Raw genomic sequence first — 14,311 nt, forward strand, 5'->3', positions numbered from 1 at the left:
AATTTTAGTGAAATTCACACAGCTCGATTTTTGTCATATAAGCCATTTTAAAATGTACCAGGATTCTTATGCTATTGTGCTATACGCACAACACATAAAGAGCAACTAATTAACAAGAACATGTTCTTTTTCCATCATCAACATTAAATCTGACTTTTACTGTGATGATGTAAGAAACACTCGTTAAGGCTAAATGCCTGGATTTTAAAAAGAAATAAAGGAAACTACTCTTCTTCCCACAACTTCATCATAAATCCATTTATTCTAAAATGGACACCAATTAGCACCATGAAAATGTAAAAGTGTAATGGATAGTTTTTGTGATTGCAATCTTACGAGCCAAAGGAGTGCCATAAAATAGAATAAACTGCCCAAAGTTTTTAATTACAGAAATTACAGCAGTTTCTAACAGCCAATTAAAGAAGAGGGTTACTTATTGTATATTTTATCTTATTAGTTTAACATAGTCCTGCAGGGCATGAGCATTTTATGAGGTCAGAGTAGGCCACTACATCACACTCAATAGGAATTCTCTGTAAAAGTTTAGAAATATAAATCTAATTTATGCTTTTGTTTGACATCCTTTAATTGTGTTTACTACTGTCTAGCATACTGGCGCCATATTGTTATTTCTTGTCAAGCTTGCAGAGATAAAGTGGGAGATAAAACTGTGGGATAACATTTATTAAACAAACAAGCAAAAAAATCCTTGCATGAGCATTCATTTACTAATGAGGTTTCACACTGTTAGACATCAGCAAATGAACATGGATATAAGGATTTTGTTCTTTGTGGTATTTACTAAAGTCTAACAACAACTGAAATCTAAGAGCTTCTTGTTCGATTTAGAAAAATGCCACTATAAGATGGAAGACTTTTTGCTACAATCATTTTTTTGTACCCGGTGCCTTTTAAATGATAAACTCTGATGACACTGGCCATGACGTTAAAAAATGACAGGCAATCCGCACCTCTCTGAGCTTACATTTTGTACATTCATCTAACAAATCCTGAAAAATCCCACAGAAGGACAACATTTGTTCTTGCTAACCTGGCCTTGTGTACTCTGCAGTTTCCTTATGGACCATCTCCTTGACTCTTCCTCCAAAGAGCATTCGTGAAGGGTCATGGTCAAAGGCCTGGAGCGTCTCACTGGAGCTGTAGGATTTCTGAGTGGGCACGCGGCAGGCTCCCTCGTCCCGGTCTGATGAGGAGGCGGTGTAACGGCGCTCTCGATCCTTGTCTCTCTCACAGTGTCTCTCTCGGTCTCTCTGGCTCTTGGACAGCGAGCAGAAAGGCCGCTGCTCCCTCACCCTTTCCATGCTGCCTGCATGCTGGGTATCCAACTCCGCTCCCCTTCACCACCGGCACTCTCCTGAGACACTCACCACTGGATTATTTCACTGCTTTACCCCCTCTCCTCTTCCTCCTGTGGCTTTGATTCTCGTCCTGTAACCGATTTCCCCCCAAACCCTCCTCCCCACTTCTGAACCTCTGTCGCCCACTTCTTCAGTCCATTCAGCCTTCCAGCCACTCTACCTGGAAAAGAGAGATGAGGAAAGGAAGTAAGGAGCTCAGATAACACTAATCCATCTGCTTCATCTTCTAAAGCACACACTTATCCCCTTCTCATGGCCCCACCCCCGACTCTACCCCCACACCCCTGAAACCTCACCCGTGAACTGATATTTACCTCCTTAAGTTGACTTCGCCTCTTAAAAGATCACCTCTGTGTTGCATTTGCAGTCATGTTTATCTTCAGTGTGTTAACTCTAAATATTGTCCTTCAAAAACTTTCAATTCCAGTAATTTCAGTAAGCACTCTGTAAAAAAAAAGATTTAAAAAACAGTTTCTTCTTTTTTTAACTTAAAAGTTTAAAACTTTGCAATTTTCCACTGACAATGTTCCAAAGTTAACATTCTCCGAATGCAAAATTCTGCTTAAATGAAGGATAAATCAACAGGTTGACATGACTAGGAAAGCTTTTACTTTCATTATCACTTTAAAAAGACTTTTATTTAATTGATAAAATTAGAATGCCAAGCCTTTATATGAACATTCAATAAGTGTTACTTTAAATGCACAGAAGAACAATGACAAGATTAAATATTTCTATCAAAATTCATATATATATATATATATGCTGGATAGCATATATATATAGAGAGAGAGAGAGGAAAATAAAACTGTGCTTTTTTATCAATGTTGACGTTTTATACTTTTATACTGTATTTCCACATACACACAGATCATTTCAATTTACCATTTCTTAAGCTCCACATAATTTCTGCACCCACAACAATAAAGTGAAGGTAAACTGAACTTCATTTGAGGTACTAAAAAAATCATAACAGAAATCTTTTTTTTCCCAGAACAGTGCCTTTGTTACTTTGAATAGTCCACAAGTGGGCAAGAAGCAGCTATCACAAGAACCATTTAATCGGTTTAAATTAGCAGCAATGAAAGCTCTTCCAAAAATGAAAGCGTTTTTTTTTCTTTGTTTTGTTTTTGATCTCAGAGATTTAAAAAAAAATCCAGACACAGTGTCAAGAGACTGCAAGGTGATCAAGTCTTTATATTTGACAGATATTCATTTGCATATTTTAAACCAGTGTTTAATTTCATGCCTAAAATAGCAAAAAGACTACCTTTCTCTATTTACCATCCAGGGCAGACAGTAAAAGACTCTAATATCATACAAAGACTTTGAACCAGCTTTGTTTCCCAAACTCTCACTGTAATATTTGACAACTACAAACACTGCACTAGCTATACATGCAGTTTGTCTCTGGCCACAGAAACATTAGATAAATTGGTGTTAAAAATCCTAACTTGTTAGAAATTCAGAGAAGACACTCTCACTCTGCTCTAAATGTGGACAAGGGGGATGAGAATGTGACTAATCCACAAAAAACCCTTGAGTGGAATGTGGATGGGAGCCGTGGTGTGTCAGAAGTGTTTATTACCAGCCATTTTCCACTGCTTCCTGAGACACACACACGGCGCAGAGTCACACATGCCACACACCACAATTTCATTTCTCTCTTGGCTGAGCTGTAAGACTTGAGTATCAGACTCCTTCTTTCCCCAAATGAGATCTACTTCGTTTCACATCAAGCATCAAAACCTTCCAATGAAGCCAGGATAGCGTACCGTCGCACGGCGAGATAGCACCAGCCCCAGAGAGACGTTCCAAAAACTGAAGCAGTTGCGGGTGGAGTACAGGATGCAGGGATAATGAAAACTGTGAGCTGTTCTAGGCCTCTTAAACTTATTTTTCCCCCCTTCTCCCTGAGTTGCTTCATATCGCTCTGTTCCCCCGATGGGCTGAGATGCAATCAGTGACACACTCTCTTGTAAGGCTGACACTCAACACTCAACACTCCCCCCCACGCACTTGTTTTACGATGCCACAGGCCATCTCAATCACATCTCATCACTTTCAGGAAATTGTACACACCCGTCCAGATTGGCAGATTAATGCACAGGATGCGTCCAAGCGGACACGCCCAGAAGCCTCCTTGATTGCAAACTCCCCCTTCTTTATGGACTTGTAAGAAGATTCGGTATCTGAAAAACAGCTAATGCCACAAGTCTTACCCACTGAGCCACAAGCGACCACTATAGGAGGAATTAGATTTGTGTCCTAATCAGCCTACAAGCCCTTAAGTGACCAGGCATGTCCCCATAAACATTCCTCTATTACTCTGAGGACTCAAAGATGCCATCTTCTTCACAGCTCATCCTAGTGTCCTGCTTCGCTTTGTTTCCTCACAGCACACGGGGACACTAACGGTTCATTCGTTACAGTTTAAAATATGTACAAGAAGTCACAGAGGCTCTTAAGAGAATTCTGTTTTTCTTACACACTTTAAGTTTCAGAGGTTTTAAGTATAGTGCAGTATAAACTAGACTATGTAGTATGCATTTACTACATAAAATCTGCCTCTGGCTACCCTACTGAGAGTACATACTAGTGTACACCAGCTCTGTTTGATTAAATGAGGAGAACCTTTAGGGTTCATTATGAATCAAAAATCCTCGGTACATTCCCCGCCCTAAAAAAAAAAAACTTTTCTGTATCATTCACTTCTACATTCCCTTTTACCTTTGATCATGCAGTTGAATCAGGACAGTTAGTCACCCATGACCACTCAGTGGAACAGTCGACACTGCAAAATTAGTGTCACACAGAGGTCCTCTTGCAAGCCAGTGAGGCACGGAAAAAGATAGTTCATGATGTACGCAGCTCAGCTCCACACACGTCCGAACGACTCCCGTGCCAGTTGAGTACGGTCCCCCCGACGCCTAGTACTGTCCTACACCTCTGCACTTTTTTGAAGCATAAACCATAAACCATCTGTATAATAAGGTGTGAAGACACGTGTCCAAGTCAACTGGTTCTTCAGGGCAGTTGAAGAGGTTTCTAATTGAGATTTACTTTTTCCACGTCTCCCGTTTAGTACTTTATTCATCAAAGATGACAGAGGGGATGTCTTATGTTACCAACAGATCAGGGCTGGGATTCAGAAGAGATGACCAAAGAGGAGAGAAACCTTTTAAGATTGGTTAAATAAGATGGTTTATAATGAATTAAATGAATGAGAAAAATGTTATCGGTACATTAATCATCAAAAACATAAAAGGATACTTTCTGATACTTCAAACAAGGATTGCTAAGGTGGATCAGTGACTTTCTAGACGCCACTGAATCACTGATCTCAAATATTACATAACTAATTATTGAAATGACAAAAAATAACCAGTATTTTTTTTCTTTCTTCAAAAACCGATTTGATTTAATCTTTGGTTCTAGCAGAATGCAGAATCATCCTCCTTTTAATCTGCATCTGACTGTGTGTTTTGATTGACAGCGACCTGACCAACCAACATCTGTCACCGCATTTCAATCCAAATGTTACTAAATTCTGATTATTGCATGTGAGTGCCAACAAAGCCAAGGCAAATGCAAAAGATCAAATAAAAACGAAATAAAATAAATAAATAACTCCGGTAAATAAATAAATCTCAGGTGAAATAACTAAAGCTGTTCCAACTTTAGCAGGAATAGACAGAAATATTAAGAAGACGAAAGTGCGCTTCTTTTCTAAGATATCTCAGAACTGATAAGCATGCAAAATTAGATTAATGAACACCTACACCAGCTTAAATTGAGCTGGCAGACACTGGTTACTTCAGCACACAAAGCAAAACAAGAGTAGCCACTGCTGACCAGAGTGCTGAAGTGGCAACTATTCACCAAGCCTTTGTCCGGTAATTATATTTCCGCAGGGCGGCTGTACGTATCAGCTCAGATCTCCCTGTTGGTGACCTCTGTAAATAATGATAATAAAGAGCGTACTTGTCGTTCCTAGTGTGTCCCTCCAAGACAATTCACCTGTCACCAAGTGGCCTGGCTGGCCCCTCAACTCCCCCCAAACCCCCTCATCTTGTTGTTGGCCGTTTGCCGGAGCACAGATCAGACGGCTCTCAGCCACGGGGAGTGGTGAGAGCAGTAGATGGAGCTTGTGGAGATCAGGGCTGGCTCTCTTCAACACAGCCAGCACCTCCAACAATAGCCGCCTCTGACAGCTTTGCATAATTCATCTTGTCGAGTCTCTCTCTCTTTCCTCTTTGACGCTCCTCTCTGCCTCTCCTCTTTCAGTTTCTCTTCAGTTCTTCTGCTTTTTTGTGCCTCCCAGCGCTTGGAGAAGGGGCGAGGGAGAACCAGGGCAGTGTTCCATCAGATGCTGCCTGTTTCCCCCTGACACTAGTGATTTTGGAGACACAGAAGTGTTTGTCTGCAGCGTGATGCCCAAACTCTGAATTCTGGATGCCATCTGAACCAGATTGTGTTCGTTTTTTATTGAGGCTCAATGCCTAAATTCCTCACTGCAACAAGAACTGTAGAACTATTACCTAAAAATACCCAGATCAGCATCAAAATTGTGATTTTTTTTTTTTCTTTAAGTGCTGACGTGAATCGTGGGGAATCTGACCAAATAGTGCTGATATGCCACAACGACATTTTGGTATAATTCAGTCTTTATAAATGTACAGCTTCAGAGAGAGAAAGGCAGTTAGGAAGTGGAGAAAAGACAGCAAACAAAATCATGACAGCATTTACCAGCAATTAAATTTTAGCTGCAGCTATATCCTTAGTATACATGGTGACGGATGAGCTTACCACCCTCGATGCGACTCTTAGGAAACACGATAAAATCCTACTCCATGCTAGGTCTCTCGTCTCGGTGTATGATGCATATTCACAAGTAGAGTAAAGTGATGCAAATCTCTGGTACAGTCACTTCACATTATTCCAGGCACATGGAGCTTTAAGCTTCATCCCTCATAGTTGCAGCGCATTTAAAAGACAAACAGAGGTACTGTGACTATGAAAAATAAATCAAAAAAAGCTGAGCTGAACTCAAAGCGTTTTGTTTTCTTATTTTTCCTGCCTGTCTCTAAATCACAGCGGTCAACGTCTAATCTTAACCATTTTATTGTTCGCCTTTTGTGTATTATATGTGTGTGTGTGTGTGTGTGAATTAAATAATAAAAAAAGCATGTGCCAGTCCCAGGATACAACACAATAAGCTGAGCGTGGATGTTTACAAATCCCTCAAATAATCCTTCACCTGTGACTCATGTGAGTTATATATTCATTGAATCTTTAGTGGGGAAATTGCAAGCACAGCCAGATTCATTTTTTAAAATGTAATTGCTAGGTGTGGACAATTGGAATATAAAAACCCAGAGCTTTATAATGTTTTTTTGCAGTATCTCCTTGTATCTCAAATGGTAATAATGGGTTATTCAGTGAATTCACACACACAGGCTACAGCATTTATCTGTATCCAAGGCTACAATTATTGAAGCCAGTTCTTATCAAAATAGGTGCTCCCTTCCATATCACACACCCAATTACACGAGACAGTCTTAATTCAATGAGCCACAGTTTGCTTTTCTCTCAAATTGGTATCACTGCAGTGTTATTTCAAATGGCGGATCTAAAGAAGTAATGATGTCCATGGTCATTCACTTAATTGAGAATCTTGCAAGACACTGTCAACAATTATCATCTAATACTCGCACAAAATGAATTGACTCCATTGCTGACAGACTTCTACCGTCCTGCAGCAATTTAAAGAGAAATCCATGATCGAGCCGCTGTTACGGAAATAAAATTAAATTGTAGCGATGCAGCTGCAGAGTAACGATGCAACAGAGAAATCAAAAAACAATTGAGGAGGGCTGAAAGAAGCCGTATCTGTCCACAACAGTAAACTTGTAAACAAAACATAATGGGTAACAACAAAAATGACGCTGACAAGAATAAAAACTTCATTGTAGACATCTTATTTATTTAGACTGGAGTGCATTGTTTAATTACAGATTATAAATCCAACATCAGTCTTGCCTGACAGTCTAATCTGGACATCTGTAGAACTACTGTAGCCAATCAACAAGCACTCAGAGAGTGGATGAAAATCATTACTCAAACTATATTTTAAATTCTGCAAGCATACAAACCTGGCAACCAGATAAAAATTCAAATGCGCAGAGATATTCTAAAGTGCTGACATTGGGTGTCATTCAAATGCATCTCACACGATTGTACCACAAACTAAACCTCCCTCTTTTAGGATGTGCAGGAGGAGATGGAATATACGCAGCAGTCACATAACAGCGCTAGACAACCGAAGAGTATAAGGGAAAGCTTCAATGGAGAATACTGCAATGGGAGCGCAATACTCAAGAGCTGCTGCAACTGCTGGAAAACATCAAATCTGACCAAACACAGACATAGTGCAGTAGCGGTTAGTCTTCATAGGCGTTACAAAATAAATCAATGTACCTACGCCAATACTACCGAATTAGAAGAAATTTTAAAGCACACAATGAAAACAATTTACAGAGAATAATAGGTAGAGAGCGTTTCTTCTTTAGACCAGTTGTGCCACATAAACCCTACAATACATAAAGAAACTGGAGGGTTTTATTCTCTTGTTGTCAGCTTTTTAAGGCGTATGTAGGTCATGATGGCACACGATCAGACTACTGAGAGACTGCAGGCCTTATAAAAGAAACATCAATCTGAAAATTCACCACATCACACTGGTTTTTCTACTTCCAGGGGTGAAACTTGTAGAATCTGGCCTGTAATGATCGGCCAAGCCTGAATTCTGAATGCACACTGCTCTCCGCTGGAAGTCAAAGATTGCTGACCTGTATACCATTACACCAAATCAGATGCACCAGTTTTACACTCTTCAATGCTCTGATATTCAATATTTTCTCCTTCACCCTGCTGACAATAAGGAGACAGAAATGTGTTACTGACTGGCTTCCCACATAAACTAGCACCTTTGCCTTGTCCCAATCATCGCTCTTCGTCACCCACCAGACCTGAGGCTTTCAGCATCAGAGAGGTCACGTCAACTGAATTATTGAGGCCATCAACCGGCTCCATCGACAACCGTAGCTGACGCCCAACTTCCCACTGGGCTGTCCAGGGGCCACAAAAGACCAGACCTAAGGCCCTTGGCAGATGGAAGCTATTCTGGGAAACCTTTTCCAGGATCGGTATTTCTTAATGCAAGTATAGCAAAACAGCAAAAGTCGTTTTTCTTTAGAATTTTGGCAACATGGACCACTGCGAGGGGAAGATAAAAAATTCTTCAATTTAAATAATGAATCGGTTTCATCAATATTTTAATGTGAGCTGGACAATACACAAGTATGACTCTAATAAGCTATAACATCCTTTAAAAATGTAACAATTCCTGACATCGTATTCAGATCCTTCGAATATAATGTCTGTAGTTCATGAAAGCCGAACCTAGACACCGCAGAGGTATTCGCTCAGAGCAATTTTCACAAGCAGAGAGCACAATGCATTTCTATTTTATTCTCCCTGTGACACAACTAAGCACATTTCTGTTTGGCTCTCCCCACCAGCCTCAGCCTGGAGCATGCAGCGAGAGTTGCACTGTTACAAAGTCAAGCCCACTCCTCAATCTTGCCACTTGGTCTTGACCCAGAAAGTCCAACGGAGCATGCTGAGCCATAAATGTTAATCTGTAGGTTACAACAGTGTGAAGTGGTGCTGCCCCCAGAGCTGGACCAGCAGGACAGCATCCTGTGGCTAATCGCAGGTGGCTTTCATCTCAGCCTGTTTCGGCCAAAAACCTCAAAACAAAACCAAGAGGTGTCATGCTTGAATAGTCCTTTTTCTTGATTTTAAGTAATCCATACAAAGCCAAGGGAACGGCTTTCACTTCATCACAAACAATTACCAGCTTGGCTGCTTTGTCTGAACGCCTACGCACAACATCACCACCAATGTATTTGCATGCATGTGTGCAATGAGATCCAGAATTCAGTTTGTGTTACGCACAACACATTAGGTCATGCAGTCAGCCTACAATAGCCATGAGCTGGGTAAAATAACTGTTCCTTTGAGAACATTCCTCTCTCCTCTCCAATCAGAATGCAATGGCAGGATTCACATTATACTAAGCAGATATTCAAGATGAAAAATACTAATTAAATCCATCTTTAGTGCTGATATAAAATGCCATTTATATTCCCGACTGTTTCAAGCCCTTCCCGATATCCATATTTTAATTTAATAAAACTTGGTTATGAATTGTAGAATAAAATGGTGTTATATAAAGAAAAAAAAGCATATACCGTATACCCCTGAAACAGCTTACATTTATGCCATGTTTCCCCCCCAACCCCCTCTCTCACGCAGCATACAATGTAGTTAAGGACCACAGTGGTAATGCATCAAGTGCTGTCACTAAATATCCCTACTCTAAGCACATTTCAAGAGCGTGCAATCTCTTCCCTCCCAAATGCTAGGGTGACTTTCAGCAATAATTTGGCAACTTGCGCAGACCACAAACAACTTTTCTTTAAATGGTAAACTTTGCTGCAGGAGTCACATCCCTGACAGTAATCCTCTGAGGTGAGGTCATTAAAGCACATATGCAAATCGGTCCGTCAATGGAGGTTTTGCCATCGCGACGCTTGGTTTCTTTAACTTTCTAAAGGCCTGAAGAATGCACCGTGGCATGCTTTACTTTCACGCCAACTATTCATCATGATGTCTGGCTATTCTCATGGGAGGAAAGGGAAAATGTACTCAGAGAGAAAACAGGTGAAAGAGACTACAGCAGACAATAGCCAGACAGGCTGTGTGTTAATAGTAACAGATTAGAGGGCAGCAATTATGTAAAGTAAATATGACATGGAACCGATCCGTTGAGCCCAGGGAACTGTGGGTAGTTTGTCAGGCTGCATTAACCTTCACGTGTTTGCTCTGATGTGTTGAAACAGGCGACTCGGCCATGCTGTTTGCCATATCAAATGTTATAATTGCTAAGGTCATCTTCCGAGCCACTGTCAGCATCTACAAGTAATATGATGAAATATTATAAGCGCAGGCCTGTGCATCGACTCTCCTTCCATATCTCTCATATCTTAGAGGAGTAATTTTTACAGATGGAGAGCAGTCATTTCGATTGCCCCTTAACAATCTATAAAACTGTTTAGGGGCAGTATTCAAGCGGCATTATCCCTAAAGGAGGCAGTTCTCATCACACAGAATATTAAATTCTCCACAGGAATAATGAAAGGGGAAATTACTTAAGGATAGGAACACAGAGTGGCAGTGTTATGTACACAGTTCTTCTAATATTTCTGAATTAATTAGATCATTTTGAGCTCCAAGCGTAGAAAAGAAAATAAATAAATAAATAAAATCAGAATTTCAAGGACTCTGCCGCATCAGAAACTGTAGTCACCTGCTTTGATTACTGGGCTTGAAGCAGCAATGAAGTTTAAAGTTGAGGTATTTGGCTAAAGCCTGAATAAGAGGGGTCACAGCAGAAAAGCCTAAATATCCCAGTTCCAGATGCGTAATCACCTGCCACATTATGGCAAAGCGTGTACTAGACAACTACAGTGGGTTATTGCTTTTCTCTGCAGAGCTGTGTAAAATATGTCGACAGCCTAATATTCACCAGGTCTGTTCTGACTCCAGGTGTGTTTCTGAAGACTGTAAACACAACACACTTCATTTATCAGGATGCTGCTGCAGTCACCAGAACATTAGTCATATAGATTGTTATGTCTTATTCAGAAAAGTCAATTTCAATTATTACCAGTGCCTTGAAAAAAGATAATACAAGCTGCACTCATGTTCTGGGGCCCTGCTACAAAAACACATGTTCAATATCACCCAATAAGTGTCACTGTAATGCATTTACAGGCTTACACAAGAAACACAGACTGTGTCTCTGCTGTTTGAAGCCTTTCTTTGTTGCTATGTGACCCGATGCAAAGCCAAAAGCTAAAGATTAGAAATATATTGATCGCTTATATACATATTTTTAAGTAATACGCCTCTGACTACCTATCTAATATCTAATCTTGCTGTTTTATTTCTGTTTCATATTATTTAAATTTTCATAGAAGTATTTCTTATGATTTACAAGAACAGCGGGAACAGTTCACCACTCAGGCCTGAAGTGGTGAAGATCTACACTGCTTTACTGTTCCAGTCCTTGACAGCAAATGGCCTCAACTGCTGCAGTTCCTCAATAGCACTCAGGACAATAGCAATAAATCACTTTAGCTGGACAGATATTCTTGTCCTTCTGGGCTATCATATGGACCCAGATGCATGTTTTTGCAGATTGCGTTTAGTCTGATCCCTGCCAGAGCGAAATCAGATCAACGTTTCTCTCTGCCTCATGCTAAGTGCTAAGACAAGTCATAATTCCACATTGCTGAGCCACATGGAAAGTTGAAATTAAACCATCTGATGTCTAAACTGTTGTATTTAATTAAAATAACTTCTTGCCGGTTTTGAAATCCTGCTAATCCTGAAAACCAAAATCAATTTACAAATTGCACGTTCCATATGATTTTTACCAGGCAACAGCCCCTTCCTCCTAACCCCCAAAACGCATGTAGAAGGTTGTGATTTCTGCTGGCATTTGTCTGTACCAACATGCTTGGAGGTTCTGAACAACTGCGTAATACCCGACCTTTCTAGAGGCCTGTTTTGAGGCAAACAAAAGGTTCTTCTGATGAACTTTCTCCATCTTCTGCTCCTGAAGCTTAAACCACAAATGTGGTACAAGTTAATGTATTTCAAAACCTTTAACATTATTATTAGATTAAGCAGACCATTTCTGTGGTTGGCATACCGCTTATATTAGGCTCCTGGGTGTTTTTGTAGCAATATATTTTTGGAAAAATTATTTTTTTGTATCCAGACCATCCCTCAAGACCCCTTATGGAGTGTAAGTTTAGATGTGACTGTGATTAGATTGGAGATAATTATGTTATTACTGTTATCATTACTGAAAAATAAGAGTTTAATAATGTCAAAAGAATAAATAAAATACTTTTTATATATTTTTCCTAGAATTCTCAAAGATCTATGACAGCAAAATCCTTATAAACACACACTCACACACATACATATATATATATATATATATATATATATATATATATATATATATATATATATATATAGCACGATATATAGCACTCGTTAAAGGACATCAGGTGAGTTTTGGAAACTCATCTTTTTCATCACTTAAAACTGGAATACAATAACCCCCCACCACTCTGAACGGAATATCAAGAAATTGATACATCTTGCATCTGTAGCCTGCCCACTGCAGCAATGCATTTGCTAAACATATAGGCTATAACGCATAATCCAAATATTACCCAACTCATTTGTTTCAAGGTAGTGGAGAAGAGGGGCTGGGCGCCAGGTGGGTTTCGGGTTCGCATCTTATCAAAAGACTCAATACAGCATGCAGACCAAATTAGACACCATTACTGACCAGGGGATAACGATCCTGTGGCTTATTTAAATTACGCGGATGGAGTCTATTTAGAGTCAATGCAAATGGGGGAAATCTAACTACACACTGACCTGCATGAAGCGTCTTCGAGCCTGTCCGAAGCAGCGGCACATAAACTTCCAACGGTGCGCTTTAGTCCAAACTTGCAGGAAGCGGGGAGCTGAGCGCGACGCGATACGTTTCTTACAATGACCGCGTTTGCAATTCAGCACAGTGTGGATTCTTCAGAGAGACCTCTTTCACTACTCCCCGGAATTCTCTCGGCTTGATTAGAGGCTGAAGCTCGGAACAGCCGACTTGTGCGTGAACGTTGTGCTGCTGCTTGGTGATGGAGCAAGGAGCTTCAGCTGGCAGCTCCGCGCGAGAAACGTGTTTCAGCCTAGAAATCTTCCCAGTAGTCCCGGTGGCTGAGCTCAAGCAATACTTCCGACAATGCAGTTGTCCCCTCTCTGAGGTAACACCGTTATATATATTTTTTCCAGTCGCCAAGCACTTGCGCTGGATGTTTAAAAGCAGAAAACTCACTCGGTGAGGATGCGGAGTCTCGCCAGCCGCTCTGCTACTCCGTTGTCCGATATGCACTTGTCAGCTGATAAACTGCGCATCCCGTCGCTTCCCTCAGCCTCGCCTCTGGTCTGCCTATCAGGAACGGGTTAGGCCGTAGGGGTCAACCACACGGGTGAGCAGCAACAAGCACACAGCTGCACCTGTGAAGAAAACGAGTCCCATTATTAGACAAAGAGAGCGTTTACCTCCAACGACACTGTAATAACCAAAACTACCTTTGATACACTGCTACGCGTTTGTTGCTGCCACTTAAATAAGTTCCAGTTTGCATGCAAGCTAGAATTATATATATTCCTCAATTTGATTGTGAAAGCGCAGAGGCGGATTTACTCAGAGCCACAGCTTCCAGTCAGCCCACCTGCCTGTTTTCCTTCAGCCTGCTCGCTCCTCTCTTCTCTTTTGTATTGAGAAGCTGTTCATTAAGCTTACCTATGGCCGCACGCGCGCTGCCACATAATTGGCTAACTCACAAATCTCAATTTCTCACCTTCAGTGTGACTGACAAAGGGAAAGGCAGAGTGATGTAAATAAATGCGATATTTCTCACAGAAGACTAGCAGCTAAGGGTTATTCAAGCTGTTAAACTGTTGGGTAAACAAGAAGGCCACAACGACGACGCTTGGTGTTGAAATTAAAATGTTGCTGTTAGTCTGGCTGTCGAATAAAGATTGATTCATATTGTTTTGCTCCATCCACCATCTGTGGTGGAATTGATCAACTGCTGCAGAGATATGCAATAAATATGCACAATTTGAGTTCAGTCAACCTAAACCAACACTAAGAAAGGTTATTCTAATGAATTTTGTCTCCCCATCTTTCATATGAACCTTCAATAAAATACGAG

At 40.6% G+C, this 14,311-nt stretch overlaps 1 protein-coding gene across 7 annotated transcripts in view; it reads right to left on the bottom strand.

Annotated features, from left to right (window-relative positions):
- Positions 1 to 13,976, bottom strand: part of LOC309720886 (teneurin-3) — a 133,354-nt gene extending 119,378 nt beyond the window's left edge. For 5 of the 7 annotated variants that reach the window (XM_082558106.1, XM_082558105.1, XM_082558104.1 and 2 more), the window contains exons 1-3: positions 13,683 to 13,946; positions 12,972 to 13,607; positions 1,052 to 1,539 (exon numbers count right to left, since the gene is read on the bottom strand). In XM_082558106.1, the coding sequence (XP_082414232.1) occupies positions 1,052 to 1,322 (271 nt within the window). In that variant the 5' untranslated portion in view covers positions 1,323 to 1,539; positions 12,972 to 13,607; positions 13,683 to 13,946. The other 2 variants (XM_082558102.1, XM_082558101.1) reach the window with 2 other exon arrangements.
- Positions 13,977 to 14,311: the final 335 nt, after the last annotated feature.

The sequence above is a fragment of the Aulonocara stuartgranti genome (assembly GCF_965226115.1).
Source record: "Aulonocara stuartgranti genome assembly, chromosome: 2".
Lineage (NCBI taxonomy): Eukaryota > Metazoa > Chordata > Actinopteri > Cichliformes > Cichlidae > Aulonocara > Aulonocara stuartgranti.